This window comes from Apostichopus japonicus, chromosome 13 (assembly GCF_037975245.1).
Source record: "Apostichopus japonicus isolate 1M-3 chromosome 13, ASM3797524v1, whole genome shotgun sequence".
Classification (NCBI taxonomy): domain Eukaryota; kingdom Metazoa; phylum Echinodermata; class Holothuroidea; order Aspidochirotida; family Stichopodidae; genus Apostichopus; species Apostichopus japonicus.
In genome coordinates, this window is record NC_092573.1 from 943255 (window position 1) to 963880 (window position 20626).

General features: G+C 36.9%; 1 protein-coding gene across 1 annotated transcript; it reads left to right on the forward strand.

Annotated features, from left to right (window-relative positions):
• The first annotated feature begins 762 nt into the window (after positions 1-762).
• Positions 763-18768, forward strand: LOC139978466 (transmembrane 6 superfamily member 1-like). Its single transcript, XM_071988721.1, has 8 exons — positions 763-1392; positions 1901-1998; positions 5191-5294; positions 7881-8085; positions 12850-12951; positions 13940-14032; positions 14834-14953; positions 15481-18768. Exons 1-8 carry the CDS (start codon positions 1188-1190, stop codon positions 15700-15702), a joined length of 1149 nt encoding a protein of 382 aa, XP_071844822.1. The 5' UTR covers positions 763-1187; the 3' UTR covers positions 15703-18768.
• Positions 18769-20626: the final 1858 nt, after the last annotated feature.

The following is a 20626-nucleotide window of genomic DNA, read 5'->3' on the forward strand; positions in this document are numbered from 1 at the left end:
AGGCCCTTAGCCAGTGGCGGAGCGTCCATACAGTCAGGGGGGCAGATGCCCCCCTGCTAAGGGCAGTGGCGGAGCTAGGGGTATTGGTCAAGGGGGCGAGAATGGTCTGTAGGGGCGCTTCCGACACTATCTAAGCGGAGCGCCACCATGGGTTGGCGCGGAGCGTACCAAAATTTTTGAGTAAAGATACTCCCTAGATCGCCGGAAATGACCCTTTCCGGGCCTTGCTAATTTGCAGATAAACGAAGAATAAATAGGTGTCATCGCCCAAAAAATGTGACAAATGTCAATAGGTAGATGAGAGCGCAATAGAAAAGTCAATAATCGCGAATAAGTAAAAAGTGGTAAAAAGCTGAAAAGGGCGCCAGCAGTCCATTTGAGTCTGTCAGGGGGGCATCCGCCCCCCCCCCCCTGACTGTATGGTCGCTCCGCCACTGGTCGTGGCGACGGATGCGGGAAAATGTTACGGTGCTGATACCTTCTTTTGACTTTTTTGACGGCGAAGTTCAAATGGCGGTGGTTTGGGGTGAGAGGGGAGGGTGGAAATCTCACTATCCCCTCCCTGAATACGCATCTTATACCTTCGTGGACTATCATCCATGTATATTATATTGCCGTGACGAAGAAGGGTACCCATGATGGATTCTTCGCGAATTCCTGCTTGTACATACATATATACTTACATACAGAGTAGTTGCTGTCTATACAGTCTTAGCAGACTCAAGGGATAGCAATCTGGCTAGCTGTACTACAGAAATTCTGCTGATTTCCCAGGGAACTGCGTGCTTTTTGTGTACGTACTGGGGACTGGTAGACTCAGTGAAAACAAGGGCTAAGTTTGATCTGATGTTTGTCCTTAATTACGTTAATACCATTTACTAACAGTCAGGGAGCACATATATTGCATAATATCGTCAAGTTTGATACCTTCTGCATTCGAAACTGAAGTTTGTAAACTGTACCGTTTAATGTGACTGCATCTCTGTAGGGTGCCATGCAATTTACCAGTGACACTGACAGCAACTTTTCACGGCCAATGATCACCTGATACTGTGTAATGCGTTAGGCCTGTTCACTATTGGCTTGTCAGAGAATATCGCCGTTTCTTAGTGTAACCGTTATTGTAGCTAGCAAAGGCTTTGGGACTAGGCTGGTACAACTACATCATCAATTGAGACAAGTAGATTATGTCTTCTGCAACTGGTATATTTCTGCTGTCCTTGACAGCTATTCCAATCGCATACAGCCTTAATTTCGCATATCAGCTATCATGGGGACAATGGCCTGTGTTATTCATAGGTTGTGTTTGTCTTTTTGCTGTTGCACTGGTGGCATATGTGTTAGTGAAGTCATCCTCGAGTAGACACAGGATCAGTGATCCTTGTTTCTATGGTAAGTTACTAACCCAACAATCACAGTAGACTAGACCTAGGCTTCATCCTGTATTGCTTTGATACTTAATTTTCAGTACCTAGGTGCACTATAACTCCTGGCAGGTCTACACTAGATGTTACTATACTATAGTGGTAGTTATTCCTATAGTTCACAAATTTTGACCCCACTGAAAAGTGAAAATGTACCTGAACAGGTAATAAGGTGGTGTTAACAATATATGTGTGGCAATTCCACCATTTTTGGATTCTGTTTCTCATAATAACATTCTGGAAATTTTATTTTAAGCAGCCTAGATATGCTGTTATACATCTTTGGAACAGCAATGTGCATATGGTGCATGATATTTTGCCATGATATACTGTACTCAATAAATTGCAGTATTCATTGTTGAATTTAAGTAATGGACATTCCTCTTGATTTATGCCTAGGCCATATTTATAAGGCCTGTTTATATAAATTTTGTATAGTTCATTAATTATTTTAACCATTGTGTTCTTTTGCACAGTTTTCTCAGTGTTTGCATTCACCAGCGTTATTGACATGGTCATAGCCTTGGAGTTGGATGGAGTTATAGACAACTTTGTTACATTCTACCTGAAAGAAGTAAGCAATCAACTTGTAGTACCTTTTGTTATCAGTCCTGCAATCTTATTCTGGTGATATGCTGGACTGCTCTCCCCCCCCCCCTCCATCTGTTTGACTAACTTACAAGTTTCAACACTGTTCCAAACTGGTAGAAGAGTTGCATATTATATGTTTTCTAATTTCAACCCTTTCTTTGTTTTTTTTGTGTTACAATAGCTTTGATAATTTAAAATAATTGTAATTGTCACTTTTGAAAGTTATATTATGTAAAATCTCTACCCAGGCCAGTTTCCACGCCTGTAAAACACAGGTGCCAATTGTAAGTTAGAACTAGGTTTGGGACAAACTAAAACGAATGACAGCGAATGACCGAATGACAATTGACTTTGTACAGGGTTAATTATCATTCGCGAATGACAGAGAATGACAACGAATGACAACGAAGGACAATGGTGAGTGGAGATAGAATGATTCACGGAATGGAGTAAATGCAGTTATTGGTTTTCTGCGCAAAAAGGATTTGTGGAAAATCGCATGTTACGTGGTTGCAGGGTTTTGGTGTAATTTACGGATAGAAACCAAAGGGCCGCCCCATAACTGGAGCAATTTTTTTCCTTTTCTAGTACTTTTTGCAACCCCCCCCCTAAAAAAAATTTTCTTCATAGAAATGTCCAATATAAGGACTCTTCCTGAAATTTTTAGCCGTTTCAAGATTATAGTATTGTTAGTTTCTCACAATTAATATCGGAAAAATGACGTTAAATTTACTTTTTAAGATCAGACTTACAATTTCGCTTTCTATAAGGTGCGTTTGTATCTTGTCCGTACTTTACTTGATCTGTTAGCCACGCACTTCGCGTCCACTCGGTTTGCGTGGCTTAAATATACCCACGAAGTCTGAACTGTGATATCCAGTTGGAGCATATGTCTGTGCTGTCATTCATTGTCATTCGTTTTAGGCAACGCAATTTTTTAGTGTGTATGAACAACATATTGTCATTCGTTGTGTGTAACGCAATTGTCATTCGTTTTAGTAACACCCCTAGGTTTGTGTGCTTTTCCTTTCACATAAATTAGCTTTTTCACTTCAGAAATCCGTGAATTTTCCTTTTGAGTTTTGTGAACAATTGCGACTTATTCATTGTTTGAATGTTGTAGTTTGCAGTTTGAGAACTTTGTTTAAGCCGCCAATTGCCCTCTCCCCTCCCCCACCCCCACCCCCCTCCCCTCTCCGAAAAACAAGAAAATATATACATCCCTTACTAGCTACCAATATAGTTTTGCATCATTTGGGTAGTAATATGACCATATTGAATAGTACATTGATTTGCTGTTTCAGTGAATCTCAGATTTAATTCCGTTAATGATTGTTTTACCACGGTTCAGTTAAGTTTGCATCAATATATCCTTTAGGGACAGATCCAGGATTTTATACCGGAAGCTGACCTCCCAAATAGGTTAATCTTCTCAATGCATCCCCCCTCTCCCCACCCCCTAAAAATCATAATACTTTTACATGTCATATCATGCATTCTGAGATATAATAAGACCACAAAGAAGCATTGCAGAGTGCACAAATGGAGCCCTTAAATAGTATTTTTATTATTCAAGGTGAAAGAGGAGGAGGGAGAAAATAAAAGATACCATGTACTTTTACAGTTATCAATACTTGAATTATTCTTTGCCAGCCCAACAATAACACTACTTATTAAGTTCACATTAGGACCTAAGTTTCCGTAAGAAGTCATAGTTCCCCCTATTGTTGTATACATGAACACAGTTTCATTAAAGTTATGTATAACTTTAAAGAAATTTTAATTGTTGGACAACCCGTCCAAGTTTTTATTTTATTTTTGCACAAATTTAGGTAGTTCTTCCACAGTTCCACTTTGAACAGTTAAAAAAGAGAGGAGAAAACAGGAAAACAGATTACTAAATATTCTAAATGTACAATGAATAGTTGCAGTATATATCTGTATGATGTTTAGCCTTGTCAGTATATCTTATTGGCTATATTAATTATAAATCCTGAATGTAAAGTCATACTTATTATATATTGACCTAGAGCTACGTTGGTTACTGTTGAGTTTCTCATCTTTTGTGCTGTAACTGACACTAAATAACTGGCATATATCCCAAAGGTAAACCAGTATGTTATGTACTGTAGATTACAAATATTCCCTCCAGCTACATCTGTATTCAGTCAAGGTTTTATCAGGTATAAACAAGTAATCACAGATATCTTGTACAGTTTTCAAAAATTCAAAACTGTGCTCTTGTCAAGGTCTTTCCAAGGTATCATGTTTGTTATTAATATCATGGTCTCTTGCTGAGGAGAGGTGCATTCCAAGTGAACAGCTGTGTTGTTATACTATTTCCATGGGCTATGTATGAACCATAATAATAATAATATGCACATCAGTGGATGCAGGTGAACTTTGCTTTTTTGAGTTTTAAGGACTTACAAGTGCATTCTTGTTTTTGAATAAAAATGAAAGGGGATTAGTAGACAAGGGATGGAGAAAAGAAAGAAAGAAACCAACAGGGGAAGAGGAGAGGTAGGAGATAAACAGTGGAGGGACAAAGAGAGGATGAAGGGAAGGGGGTAGGGAATAAACTCGAAAAGGACAAAGACAGAAAGGTGTGGAGAAAAAAGGGTGGAAGAGAGCTATTGTTTTTGAAAAATAAGTACTTTATTCTCTCACCCTCTGTTATTGTTTATTTATCTGAGCTTGCTGAATAGGTCCCCCCACCCCTCCCCCCCCCAGACTCATAGGGTATCACAGATTCATCTCTGGTCTTTTAAAAATAGCTTGTTGCATTGATGTTGATAATATTTGTTCTAGATAAATTCAGTCACATTGCTATTCATTAGCTTCATTAATCAAATACCTTTGCAAATCTTGAAGACAAACATTTAAAATGAGAAATGTTCAGCAAACTATTATAGAGTAGACTAAAAGCAATATATCCAATTATATAGTTATTTGCTATTGTGGCTTTCATTTAGTGACAAAAACTTAAAGTTATGACCTTGAATTTCTTGATATGACCAGTTGTAGTCTCATATCTTGATTGATATCAACCAACGAATCAGTTGAACCGATTGCAAAGAGATGCTGCAGTACAATAATAATTTCTAAGGACCTACGGTGGTCGTTTTGCAACTATTTTGAAAAAAAATTCCATAATTTGTTTTTTTTTTTGCAGGGAGAATTATACCTGAACACTGCTCATGGAACCATGATTAACTATTGGGATGGAACAGGACAGTACTGTATGTACCTCATGATGGTTACTGCTATTGTATGGAAGTAAGTTTCAAACAGATTTTTGGAGAACTAAGTCAGGGAATAATTCAGTGCTTAATTTTCGTGACATAACATCATTGAATGCTTTGAATTTTGTCCCTTGCAAAAAATATATAAAATAAAGAAAAATAAGTGGTTCCTGTGTATGTACAAGATTTGCAATGCATTTTTTTTACTTGCAGAGCGACTTGCCCATTTGCGGAATAAATTATTTCCTGAATCATGCCCACTTAGTGTGTTTGTTTCTCTATAAATATTCTAAGAATAACAGGTTGCCTTATATGGTCATGTCAGAGACTTGCACTATCATTGCATGTTCTGCATGATATTTCACTGAGTGTGTGGACTCTAGACAGTAGGACTGAATACTGTCAGCTTGTTGTTGCAATGTCTAGTTCTAGTGATATCAAACAAAGCAAAATGACTTTATTTGCACAAATATTTGGTCAAGTTTTATGAATTGATCTAGAGATATCTATCACAAATAATGGCATCATTGGAACAGATGGTACTGAAGAAATTGTTGCTTCTGGTTCTTCTTACATATACATTAAGTAGTGAACAAAGTCTGCACATATTGCAGTTTCATACAACCAGGGATAAAATCAGTGTTTCAAGGAGCCCGTCGCATGTGGCACATAAAGTCACCACAAAGTCTGCACATATAACAGTTTCATGCAACCAGTGATGAAATCATTGTTTCCAGAAGCCCGTCGCATGTTGCCCGTAATGTCACCAAAAAGTCTGCACATACTGGGGTTTATGCAACCAGGGGTGCAATCATTGTTTCCAGGAGCCCATTGCATGTGGCACGTAATGTCACCACAAAGTCTGCACATACAGTTTCATGCAACCAGTGATGAAATCATTGGAACAGATGGTACTAGAGAAATTGTTGCTTCTGGTTCTCCTTGCATATACATTAAGTAGTGAACAAAGTCTGCACATATTGCAGTTTCATACAACCAGGGATAAAATCAGTGTTTCAAGGAGCCCGTCGCATGTGGCCACTAATGTCACCACAACTTTTGCACATATTGGGATTTATACAACCAGGTATGAAATCACTGGTTCCAGAAGCCTGTCGCATGTGGCACGTAATGTCATCACAAAGTCTGCATATATTGGGGTTCAAGCAACCAGGGATGAATCATTGTTCCCAGGAGCCCATCACATGTGGCCCGTAATGTCACCACAAAGTCTGCACATATTGGGGTTTCATGCAACCCGGGATGAAATCAGTGTTTCCAGAATCCCGTCGCATGTGACCCATACATCACCAGCTTATGTTGGAAACAGGAGCCACTCGAGTTCAACAAGTTTGTAATAGTATCGTAATACTCCCATTGATGTACTGGAATAACATGCAGCAACAATTTCTAGCTTTTTTATTTTGGTCAGCATTAAGAAATGATACTTGGCATATTTTCTCAGGGAATCTTCTAGAGCTGCTCAGCAATTTATGAAGGCTATTCATGCCTGGTCGCAACTTAATTTCACCCATGAATGTAAACTTAACTACTACCAGTGTTTTAAAGGAAACATTTCAATTTGCATTTAAAATTAACTGTTATTTTATAGAAGAAAATAATTTGTAGATTTTGCACCTGGGACAAACATGCATTTCACAGTACAGTACAAATTACATGCAGTGCTTATGAAGGATTGAGGTGTTGTGTAATATTATAGTACTTATTAAATATGAAACAGCATGAAATTAGAAGTGGAATTGATAGTTACATCCTCCTTGGAATGGCCTTTGAAACCGCTAGTAGTGAGGCTTCAATTTGATTTGCTCTTCTTTCGTATTGGCTTGACATTCAATATCATCATATCGAAGGGATATTTGTCCTCATCAACTATATCAAGTTTCAAATAAAAACTGGTTTATACCCTGCCTTGCTGTATACATGTTAGACAATGTGGGTATGAAAACTTCAATAATAAGTATGCAATTGTGGTATGGATGACCTATATCTTTTAATGGCTCATTGACTTCAGTTGTCAATCATATTTATCTGCTATTGTTCACTTCAGGAATAACAACCAATTTCGGTTTTGTAATTAAAAATGTTTCAATTTAATTTCAAAGAAACGGTGTCACCCGAAGTCTGTTAACAAGCTTTAAAATACTAGAGTAAGGTGGATTTACAAATTTTCACAAAGTTGTAAGTCTGCTTTGCAATTAAACAGCCCAAGGTTTGGCCCTAGTCCACAAATATTAGTGCTATATATAGTAGTCAGTTATAGTAGAAAGGTTAAACAGACAGAAAATAAAAGTAGCACTTTTTAAATATTAGAGTAGTAGAGGAGAGCTGCCAGAACAGACAGTTAGGGCAGAGTTAGGGGGGGGGGGCAGATGGGGGTTTTCTGCAATTAACTTAATTAAGGAGTATTATACAGTTTAATTAAAACAGGACAAGTGGGAGCCAGAAACTAGTCACTGAATATTCATAGTTTGGTGATTGAATTGTTTATTGGATCTCTAAACACAATATATATATATATACAGAACTCTGAGAATCACTGAGTTGTAGTAGATCAAGAGTGATGCTGATTAAAACTTTTTTTTTATTCGCTCTTCCACAGACAGAGCTATCGTGAGGTCGCCCTCTATTGGTTTGGGTCGATCATGATGAGTTTGGTAATCTTCATGCCGGGAAATATCGCTGGCAAGTTTGGAGGTGATCTCAAAGTCTCTTACGTGCTAAACTTTCCATTTGTGGTGCTTCCATTTGTCATCCTGGTTAAAAAGTGGAGAGAAGAGCCAACATATGAGTGGTCGCCTTCAGAGGTGAGCATTTGGTTATGGAGGGATGGGAATGGACTGCCCCATAGCATTACGAGGTCAACTTGGTTAGCCCTTGCTTGGTTCATACCCGGAGAAAAAAAGGGATTTTCGGGGTATCACATGATCTATGAAGTAACCAAAGCGTCTTCCTTATCTTAGCTAATAAATATCCGGAAAATCACCGTTTTTTCTGGGTATAAACCAAGCGAGGGCTAAGCAGGTTGAACTCGTAATGGATCTTTCCTGTTGCTGCAGTTAAGCTATTTTCATTCTTCTTTTTCAAGTTCAGATGTTTTGCTAGTTAACCATGTTCTTGTGTCATCACACACTTGAAGGCTGCTGAAGTGTTCTGATGTTTGCTGGGTCACTGCCAGGTCATGATGATATTTTCTCTTTATAACATGCTGCATTCCTGGCACTCGGCCAATTGATCAAACTGGTTCTAACCAGATTGAGGGATTGAACGCTCACACATGTATTTATTTCATGTATGCGATGGCCACACATTGTAACCAACCATTGCATTAATGTTAACTACATGTACATTTTAAGTTACTTCCCTACCCACATCTAGTCAATCAGAGTGTTCCTACTTTGGGTAGCTAGCCCTCCATGCATCATGGGCCATCATATTTTTTTATTTTGTTTTAGTTTTTAAATTATTGTCATCTTTAATGAGGGTAGTCCTGCTCAGTGCAGAAGCACTGCTTTCCAGAGGAGCCCTCGAGTTTGGGTGCTTCTTAAATTCAGTAGATTCTCGTTAGCATGGACCAGAGGAGGTCCTGTTCTTAGAGCTTGAAGTCATTTCGTGTCACTGGCCCCATTATATATTTGTATTTCTTCTGTCCATGTTAGAGCTCCAAGAATAATCAGTGTTCATCAGGGTGATTCTCTTTCTGTAAATTGAGTTTTTTTTTATGTAAGTTAAAGTCATGTAAGTAACAGAGTAACATTCCTAATTTGCTGACAAAAAAAATAATTTTGTGTCCTTACAGTATGTTAGGAAACACTGTTTATTACGTTTTGCTGGCATTGTTCAGGTATGATGACTTGTCCTGCTATCAACTAAATCCTAAATTGTGTTTTGAAGTTCAAGTTTAACTCCTAGAAAGTTTTAATTTCATTATGAACATGAACGGAGCTTACATGAGTACTGTAACAATATAACTTATATCTTATTTACTACTACATGTACTCCAGAGTTTTATGTACTGTACATGTATATATGTTGAGACTAGTGGAACACTAGTAGTTGTTACTCAGAGTTTCACAAGTTGAGGGATATATACAGTATATATATACATATATATACATATATATATATATATATATATATATTATATATTAGTGTTTACACAGGTCCAAAAATCGGGAACCGGGTACCCGAGGGCCGTTACCCGTCGGGTATCCGAGTACCCGGAAAAAATTTGTTTACCCTCGTGTATCACGATTTTCAAGAAATTACATATTGGATGCTGTAATAAATGCATTATATTCTCTACTGACAATGTTTTCATGTTCAAATACGTAGGTGTAAGATAAGGTATAAAACCTCCCTCAATAAATTTTATTTGCTTCTGTTTCTTTCATTAACTTCTTAACAAATTAATTATTTAATTATAATTAGCATTACTACTAACATCGCACTGCCGCCGCTGCTTATGCTAGCTCGTGCAGAGCTTCCACGGATATCTTATAACTGCGTCACAATTTCAGCTAATAAACAGAAGGCTAGGCTTTATTACCCCCATTGACTTTGTGTAGTGTTAGGCAACCATGTGGTCGAACGTAACAGCAATAACGAAAGTATTCCATAAATGTCTTATAACTGCGTCACAACTTCAGCAAATAAACAGATGGTTAGGCTTAGCTAGATTTCTCATTGACTTAGTGTGGTGTTAGGCTACCATGTGGAAGAAATTATTATTTATTCATTCGTTTATTTCATAGAAGGAAAGGCTGACAAGGAATTTTACGAGATGTTCATGGATTATAGACGGGAAAACTATAAAATAGTAATTGCAAGTGGCTTTTTACTAATCGTTTATTCCAAATGCGATCAAATTGCGCGAATGCGAACCCTGGGCCTGCATAAAAAATAGTAGTAGTAGTAGTGACGAGCTAAATTGGATATATATGGTTCGATCCAATAGACGTGCACGAGCAAGCATAAGCAGCGGCGGCAGTGAGATCTTTGTAGTAATGCTAATTATAATTAAATAATTTATTAACAAGTTAATGAAAGAAACAAAAGCAAATAAAAATTATCGAGGAAGGTTTAATACCTTATCTTACACCTACGTATTTGAACATGAGAACATTGTCAGTGGGAGAATATAATGCATTTATTACAGCATCCAAAATGTAATTCCTTGAAAATCGTGATACACGTGGGTAAACAAATTTTTTCCGGGTACCCGGATACCCGACGGGTAACTGCCCTCGGGTACCCGGTTCCCGATTTTTGGACCCGTGTAAACACTAATATATATATATATAATTGAAAACGTAATGAGAAGGAAAATCCAGAACAGTGAAAAAACTTCCAGCCTCCACCGGGATTCGAACCCGGGCCTGTTTGATCTCTAGAGTAAGGCAAAATATGTCACCAAAAACAGAACTAGTATTGTTCGATACAGGTGTCAAACGCCTACAGTGAAATTATGACCTTCCTTAACGGTTTCAAACCTCTGGACATACAATCAGCGTCCATAGCCTAGTTGGTTAGGGTGTCCGCGTACAAAGCCGGAGGCCCGGGTTCGATTCCCGGTGGAGGCTGGAAGTTTTTTCACTGTTCTGGATTTTCCTTCTCATTACGTTTTCAATTATATATATATATATATATATATAATAAATATATAGATAGATAGATATATGTAGTGTAACTATATCTCTTCAGAACAGCTCAAGGTATCGTATTCTGTGCAATCGTGTCTGTATATTTTAGCTCTGGCTCATAAACGAACCGCCACCTTTCTGTAAATAAATCTGCTGGTATAGTTTTGGTCTCGGTTGGTTTCATTGACTGATTGTAATGCTATTATTACATTGAACAGCAGTGTATTACAAATGGTACAGTAAGTGTGCAGTTGTCCCGTAACCAATAAACAGAATTGCTTTGTCTAGGTTCCGTCCTACCTCTTGTATTTTATCTTTGCATATATTTTTCTCTAGCCCAATTCTTTTGTCAGTGGTGTGCCTTATGGAATACATTCTTAAAATGGAATAAATTAATGACAAAATATTGTCCATTAAGTGTTTGCCCCTGGCAATGCACATAGCATCATGCATAGTATTATGTGTATAGGGAGTAAACTACCTTGAATAGTGTGGTGTGTTCTGTACAGGTGTGGTGTACTGCCTACTTCCACAAATACAGTGTACATTGTAGCACAGTGAGGCTATAGGCTCTCTGAATGCAATACATGATTCTGAAACGTAGGAATTGACCTTGACTGAATGATATGCTCCCAGCTTCTGATCTAAGAACAGTATCTTTCGCCTCTTAACAAAATGTCTGTGAATTCACTGAAACACTTGCTGTTGTTTCATACAATGCATACACTTAATCAAAGGTAGATGGCATCCTCCATATTGTTTTCACTCAACTATACATGTTAAAGAAGAAGTATATAGTACTCTAATTGACTCTAACCACATGTATTTGCCTTTCATTTATTTTTGTCAATTTTACTTCGTTATCACAGTCAATCCAAATCATTGAGTGATTTGACAACAGGAAGAAGCAAAGATATTTCATAATGTTCTTTCCTTTTCATGATTGCTGAGTTGGCTTTAACTGTGTTTTGATTAGCAGGCTAGGAATTTTTCTCAATTTGACATTTTATCACTATTACAGGCTATAATAGTTTCCTTTTAAGCGTGCTGCCATGTGTTGAATCGTACACTTGAGAGTATTAACACCTTGATCTAAGTTGAAAGCAAATTTTGCATCCAGAGAGAAATATATAGCTGACTCCAACAGTCTTGGTAGCCATCTTGATTTTCTATACCTTGTAGGAAATATTCAGAAGTTGCATTTAAAGGTATTTTCCTTTCAGATACCTATAATACATACATAATGAGCTGAACAGGAGGATAAATTATAACTGAACAAAATTACTGGAGTGAGCAAATCTTAGGTGTTCAATCTTTCTTTGACAAACCTCCCTTTATTTAAAGTGAATAATTACTCTTTTCTTTTTGATATGTATTCCTCATATTTTTGTCATTATAATGTCATACATGTGACATGACTTACCATTGTGAATTTGTTATCATGCAGTGGCAGTGAGAACCTGGGAGGTACAGTATTTGCCCTCCTACCCCACCCCCCCCCCACCATTCTCCCTTCTTCTGTATTTTACTCATTGTTTACCAATTCAGATGCTCACTCTTAATCAATAAGGTTAGCTCCTCATAAGTCATATATGTGAATGTTAGCACGGTGAAAATCCCCTCCTCCATATTCATGTTGCTCCTGCTTGTGTACCCCCTCCCCTCCCTGTTTATACCCTCTCCCCCTTCTTTCATTGTCCTGCTGAAAAGATTCTAATGACACTAATGAAGTCTCCTCACCTACTTATTTACCTTCTAAAACTTTTTGCTAGAATGATGGGGTGCAAAACATTATTATCATGTCTAATGTCGCACAGTACGTTATAAACTACATAACACAGTACCAGCTTGTACTCCTCTCTGTAATGCAACGTTCATGTTTCAGTGCAGTGACTACCTGTAATACTCTTGTTGTTTTCTCCATTCTAGGCAAAGACTACACAGCAGAAGTCTATCTTGAAGAGACCAGTAGATCTCATGTTTGCAGTTTACCTCATTGGTGCTGCACTGTTTTCATTCCTAAGGGCTTTGGTGAGTCGAAGCAATCTACAGTTTTATATCTCCACCTCTCTCTCTCTCTCTCTCTCTCTCTGTCTGTTTGTTCAATGATAAACTGTCAATAGTCAGTTTAATCATTCAACAAGACCACGATGTAATTACTACTCCTAAGTTTACTTATCCGTTCTCTTATTTCTTTTCTTCTTTTTTTTTCCCTGGTGAACTATTAACCAAGGTGTAGACCAAAAGTCAATTCTGGGAGCAAATAAGGTCACTGTGTTAATTTCTGAGTATATATATGTCGAGGTTTACAAAATAAGACAGAAAATTCTGGATGTGAAAATAATTTATTTAACAGAAATAGCCTTGGGCAGGTTTAAAACAAAAAAGAAGCAGAATTTATTGATACTGAAATTCAGCCACTGTGGACAGAACCGTACTCGGTCTGTCACTATGGCAACAACATTCTTTCAAATTTATGAATAGAACAGGAATAATTATCATAAAGAAATTCTGAAACTGACTAAGTTTAATAAAGAGCCTTATACCCCTAGTGAGGAAATCTTCAAGTTTTGGATCAGGTGAATGAGGCTATAGATGATAAAATTTTGATGACAGTGGTAACCATTGTCAATGGACAAATATAGTTAAATATAGCATATAAATGGAAGCACATGAATATTTTATAATGGATAGGCTAGTTTCACATAGCAACATTTAATTTTCTGCAGATAGTCTGAACAGTTTAACTAAAAGATTTGTTATGTTTTATTAAAGATCATGGAGAGGGGAAAATGAAAAGTGTTTGCTGTTCTGTTTGTGCTTTCATAAGATGCGGTGATTCCGTAATTGCAATCTATTTCTCTCTTTTGGCTCTGTAATACTCTTCAGCATGAAACAGAACGGGCTGTGTAAAATAAGCATATAAATATATGAACGTATCTGTTGAAAAGGAGTTAGTGCAGGAGTTTTTAAGGCGTTATGCAGTGAACCTACGTTCCTTGTTTGCTTTCTCATCCAGGCTGCGTGGGAGAGTCCTTTAGGCTTGGCTCAGACGTACGTCAATGATTATGAACCGTACCTCAAAGATCCGGTAATATACCCCAAAATACATGTAAGTATAAAGCTCAGCTAACCAACGTAATATTCTCATATTCCATCCTGGTTGTTCTCATTGTGACCGATATCCCCTTACATACCCCTTGCCCATCTACAAGTGATTAACTTCCATGACTCTGTAGTGGACATAGTCTCCAGCAAATGTCAAAATCCAAATATTTCTTCAGTGCTGTGTTCTTCTACACACAGGTCATCTACTGGTAATGAGCTGACCATTGCTTTGTCCTTCCACCCATCTCCTCTTCTCCCTCAAATCTCCTGACATCTAAATGTGTGTCTACATCGCTTCCTTCATACAGATCTACTGATCTACTGGTCATAAGTGGAACATTGCTTCTTCCTGCCGCCCCCTCCCCCATTCCCCTTCTCCCTCAAGTGTCATGACATCTGACCTTGTGTCTAACTTCTGCTACAAGCAGGTCATGATCTAATTAGTAATTAGTTGACCTACAAACAGGTGATGATCTATTGGTAAGTAGTTGACCTACAAACAGGTAATTTCCTAACCCCTTTAAATCTAGACATGTGCCTTCATTCTCTCCTTCATATAGATCATGATGTAATGGTCATGGACTGACCATTCCTTTGTGCATCCCCGGTCCTTTTTACCTTCCCTCTCCCTCAAATGTCCTGATATGTAACCTTATGACTGTATTCCTTAATGGACAAGGCGTGATCTACTGGTCATTAGCTGGCCATTGCCTTCCCTCCACCCCCTGCCCCCTCCCCCCCTCTCTCTCTCATCCTCAAATGTCCTGACATCTAACCCTATGTCTGTAAATTCCTCTCCATACAGGTTATGATCTACTGGTTTTACTTTGTTCCCTACTATGTCTGCTGCATCTACGGTTTAATTTATCCCGGCAAATCATGGATGCCTGATCTTGCTCTGATCCATGCAGGAGCCTCAGCTCAGGTTTGTCTTTTCAACTTTTGCCTTTTTTATTTTTTATGTTACCCTTTTATGCCAGTCTGTTATCGATCTTGGTAGGATGTGGGATCAGGGTCACCTGTTTCACAACTCCTTATCTCCAACTCCCAAGAATGTTGTAGGTCTGATGTGTATAGCATTATATTACACTATATCTTCCCCACTCCCCCCCCCTTCCCCCTCCTAATCCCAACTTGACTTTGTATTGTGTCCCTACGAACACATCAACAAAATCATAAAGATGGAAATTGGAGGACTGTATCTGACTTTCTGTTATGGAACTTGGAAACTGCCACAAAATAGTTCAATTAATATGATCACTGTACTTTATGAGCATACAGAATATATAAGTTTCTCTTCTGTATTTTATATATTTTCTATTAGAAAGTTTCCCATTTGCAGTGTTTATTTATGATGCTGTAAATATTTCATGGTGTTTTTGCTTGATCTTGCTTCGGTATATATAATTTAATTTTTCAACACTGGCTATCAATAATTTTCTTCTTTCACAGGGACAAATCACACACATCGGTTCGTCAGTTCACTCGAGGACTCCTTACATTTACCGCATACCATACTCCGCACGTCCGGTCGTATACACTTTGAATATCCTCTTACTCGTCGTTCCACAATTAATGTCGTACAAGTTTACGTATTACCCACAATTCTTTGCTGATCTGGAACAGAACTCCAAGTCAAGTACCAACGGTCAGATACAGAAGAAGCAGCGGTGATGAAGGAGAAGAGAGGGAGGAATCAGTAAAAATATGAAGGAATTGGTATCGTTCATTAGGGATGAAGTTCAATTCTGAAATGAATTTCAGTTTGTTTCATGTCATTGCACTCATGCATTAATAACCAAGCATTAATTTTTGATCCGGAGAGTTGGAAAAAAGTTTTGTAACGGCAGGCGTGATTTTGTTGAAAGAAGAGAAAGAAAGCCGGTGTGCATTTTAATATCAGAAGATTCGTGAAATATGATTACGATCATTTTCTTTGTGCATCGTTGGGTTTTGACTAGGGAACAGGTGCTTACTAGAATATGTCTGCAGTTGTATTGTGTCTTTGAGTGGTCCCATGGGGAAATGAAATGAGGATATGTTATGTTACGTTACATTACATTACATTACTTTCTGTAAAGTCTTGTCAGCGATAGCACATCCTTGCTGAATGTGTCTGTAGAAAGTAAGAGTATAATTTTGATAATTGTTATACAAATAGCTGTTTGAAAATGAGATAGGGCAGAGGTTGCCATAGAGAGTGTCAGTTGCCAGAAACCACATTGCACTCTTGGTTTTCAATGTCAATACATTATTCCCTCGGAGAAATATGTCTCAGTCGTCATACAGAAATTGTATGGACAATTTCTCTGAATGTTAGATTCAGGCACCGTAGTATCCATAGAATGGAATATTGCCAGTATTAAATTCTGGTCATGCCACTCATTGAAATCAGTTTTGTGAAATTATAACAGTGCCTGATATATAATGGGTTTTCTGTTTCATTTGCATTGTAAAATAATTATCATAGCCAGAGCAGTATTATTTACAGGTAGACAATTTTACCTAATCATATAAGTTCATTTTTTTTTAATTCATGTCTGTCATTAGAATACATGGATTAAATGAAATTTTCTTCAGGAAAACAAACATTTTGTCCAAATGGGTACTGTATGCCATTTCTATAGAAATGAGTTAAAAAGGACCAAATTAAGTACTATTTGTAGTGTTCACATGTTGTTTGAAGGGGCCACAATTTTGCAGCTTAGATAGAGGTGATTGTTGGATGTGATTAGTGAAGAATGTAGATAAGGTCATTTGAAATCTTATTCTGAGAAATAAATCAAGTAATTTTATGTAATAGTACAGCATATAAAAATGTGGATTAGTTAAACCAACTATAAGAATCTTTTACCAAAGACAGTCTTATTTATGTTTTTAGCTTTCATGTAATGGAAATTTATCAGTTTTCAGTTTTTTTATTAATGGAGCCACAAGAAATGAATGATTGACTCCCTCTGTTTACTTTTTGTATCTCTTTGTTTGTGTGTGCTAGTAACCTCGATGATCAGTAAACAATTTTGAAAAATTTAAGTTGGTAGAAAAAACTAAGACAAAATAAAAAAAAAAAATACTACAATTCTGTAATGATCAACTATAAAGCATGCCTGACAACTTTGTATTCAACTTATTTTAATTTGTAGCTAGTATGTTTTCTCTTGGACTTTTGTTACTTGTGTTGGTTACTTCAGGGAGAGGGATCATTGTATTGCAAAACGTGGTCTCTGACTTTTCCAATAGGGTAATTTATTTGCACGCTGCTTTTATTCAAACTGTTCTAGTGGATCAAACAGCAGAGTAAACCATAATTGATTACCTGCAGTGATGCATTGTTACTAAATTGATGTTGTATTTTCAGTTTGGTATTAACATGTCATTTATCTGCTCAGTACTAGGTAATATCTCACCATGTATGTGAAACAATAATTATCAAGCTATATTAGTAAGTAATAGATTAGTAATGCCAGTGCCTACCTTCATTTCTTTACCTACATATTAAGTTAAACACTTTGCACTCAGTAACTTTCTATTATAAAGTGGAATCACATGTACATATTACACTTTTGTATTGTATTGTATTGGCAATGGGTTATAAACCAAATGTTCTTCAAACTTTTTTACCTATAGTGATCACTTCAAATATTGGTAATACACCAGCAAGCTTCATCAATGTTTATTATCAGCAGTATCACTACGGCACTGATTTATCAACCGAACGTTCTTCAAACTTTGTTACCTATGGTGTTCACTTCAAATATTGGTAATACACCAGCAAGCTTCATCAAACTTTGTTACCTATAGTGATCAGTTCAGTTACTGTTTATACTTCAGCAATCTTTACCAAAGTTTGTTACCTATTGTTATAACTGTTGCACTTTGTTATTCATGATATGCCAATTTTTTAACTTCTGTGATCACTTTGGTACAGTTATAGACCACACTGTATAACAAACTCATTAGCCTCATTGTTTTCGCTACACAAGTTTAAGGTGATACTTTTACAAGCACTGTACTGGCTTGTGCGAACTAGTGCGAACTAGTAAGAATTATTTAGTCAATACCGTAATTTCTCAGCTTTCATATTAATGATTTTGTGCATATTGATTCTGTACATTTATAAGATATCAGCATCTTCATTACTATGTAAACCTGTGCGCTTTCTCACCATCTTTTGAAACATGCTTTCATCTTGTCATCACCTGGAGTCATCAATGTATTCTCTATGTTAATATGATGTCAGTGGCCACCCTATGTACAAACTTCAATCTTTTACTGCCTATTTTATTGATTATTGTTACTGTCAAGATGTCAAACCGTTTTAATATTTAATCCTCTACCTTCCCATATCCTCCATATTCTTCCACCCGATATATGTTGCTGATGTGTAATGTCGTTTGATAGTACTTTCACATTCTTACCATTCGTAGTTATTGAGGTTCACTTCCAGTTTTAGATCAGGAATAGTCAACAGTCTAGTGGATACCGACAAAAGCCATTCTCATGAGCCAACCTGTTGCCGCCACTGGGCTGCAGTATTTGCCTTTGAGTAAGTACTACTCCTTAAAATGAGAAACTCCTTTGATACTAAAGTTTCAGTTCATGGCTAGTCAGCAAAAAGGGAGTACACTGTGATGATATTGCACAATGTGAGTAATTTTGTTTGTCAACAAAGAGGGTCATTGGAGGGTGAAGTTATGTCACTATATGACCAGTTCTTAAATGCCATATCTTTGTTTTTTTTTTAAAAGGCTTTCAGTTTGTGTTGCTGCTGTAGTGTACTAATTTTGGAGATGGAATGGGTTGTAACCAGTGGAACCAAATGTAGGGATGATGGGAAGGCCATAATGGGTTTTGTCTTTCTTTGCAAACCTGGATCGGTAATTAGTAACTGCTATTAGTATTGATTACAGTATTCCATCTTATATTGGTAGGTATTTTTAAGCATTTTAAATGTTACCAGAAGAAAATAATCAAACAGGTTAAAACCCCCCAAAAAACCAAAAAAAACAGAGGTAATTAATTGTTTGTATTATGCAGCTTTTCTAATAGTTATTAGACCTTTTTATAGTTTTTCTGATAACTTTAAACTTTAATTCCTATGCTGGTATGTATGTTTGCCGTATCAGTCAAGTTTGTGACAGCTGTGACACTTTCAAGATTTGATGGAAGTTCTTCAAACTATCCTTGTAATTAGCATAAGACTATAGCACACAGTATGAAGGATTTAAATCATTGCTGAATGTTTGCAAAGAACATTCTTGTGAAGCTAATGTATGCCAACATAAAACTGTGCTTGGGACTCTTATATTTGTTCAAGACTTTATCATAAACGAAAGCTTTTTAATAAAAAAAATTCTAAATAATTTTAATGAAATGCACAGAACAATATGTATAAATACTGTTGATATGTCTTAGGTGAAAAGTTAAAACTAAAGAATATAAATGCAGAATTTTTAAGCTTGCTAACATTGTACATTTTGGAAAATTTATCCACAAATCTCCTGTAAAAATGCTATGCAATAGTTCAGAGTTAGCTTCAATTTGTTGAGTTTCTGTTTACTGTCAGTTTTATGACAGATAAGAAGATTTGATAATATTTCTCATCTCTTTTAAGAAAGAAGAATTGTTGGGTTTTTTTTTTTTTTCATTTTAAATAAATAATTCACTTTTGCATATTCAGGTTCAGTCATAACCTAGATCAGAAACCGGCTGTATTTTATCAGTGGAATGAAAAGTTTTCTCCAGCATTGTATCGAACTTTGAAGGGCATCGATACAGTCACCCCCCCCGCTCTCCCCCGCTCCCCCCTCTCCCTCCCTATACAAGGATTTAATAATACCACAGGTTAGTTGCACTTCATATATTAAACTGGATATATATACCAATCATATGGCACTTTAGTTTGTATCAGCATTCCTCAATATGGACATATATGTGTTATGCTATATTTGGACAAGGATTGATAATGTCAAAAGTCATTTTCATGTTATCCATTAAAATAGGTTTCGATCCAGTAGGTAAAATGTGGGGCAGGGAGGGTGGGGGTGGTAGGGAATGGTGGCAGTGACTCAGAACAGAAACAAGCATTATATTTTTCAATTTCATTAAGAATTTTTCCCACATATTGTATGAAACTTTGAAGGACATCAATACAGTGGGGAGGTGGGAGACCTTTGCCTCTGAATTCAAGTCTGGGATGCAAGATAATCTTTTACTGACATTGATGACTATAAAGCTTAACTGTAGATGGTCAGTTATTTGCATACTAGGATCTGGGCATTTTGTTCAGCAGGGCATCATATAATTGGCTTTATCATTCAAAATTCAAAATAATAAGCTACATTTAGTCATTCGTCGTGATTAAAAAGTATGTATATGTTCGTATTCTCTTGGACTCTGGAATGCTAGTAAGTTTATAGAAAGCTCCAATTGGGCAGCTAGCTTGCTTGATAGCAATTTATGCCCCTGTCGATCCACCCCTGGGTTGGTAACATTTGAAAGGAGGACAATTTATTCAATTGTAGGTTATTATCTTTCATTTTCTCTTCATGCTGTAGGTTATTATCTTTCATTTTCCCTTCATGCTTGTTGTGATTTA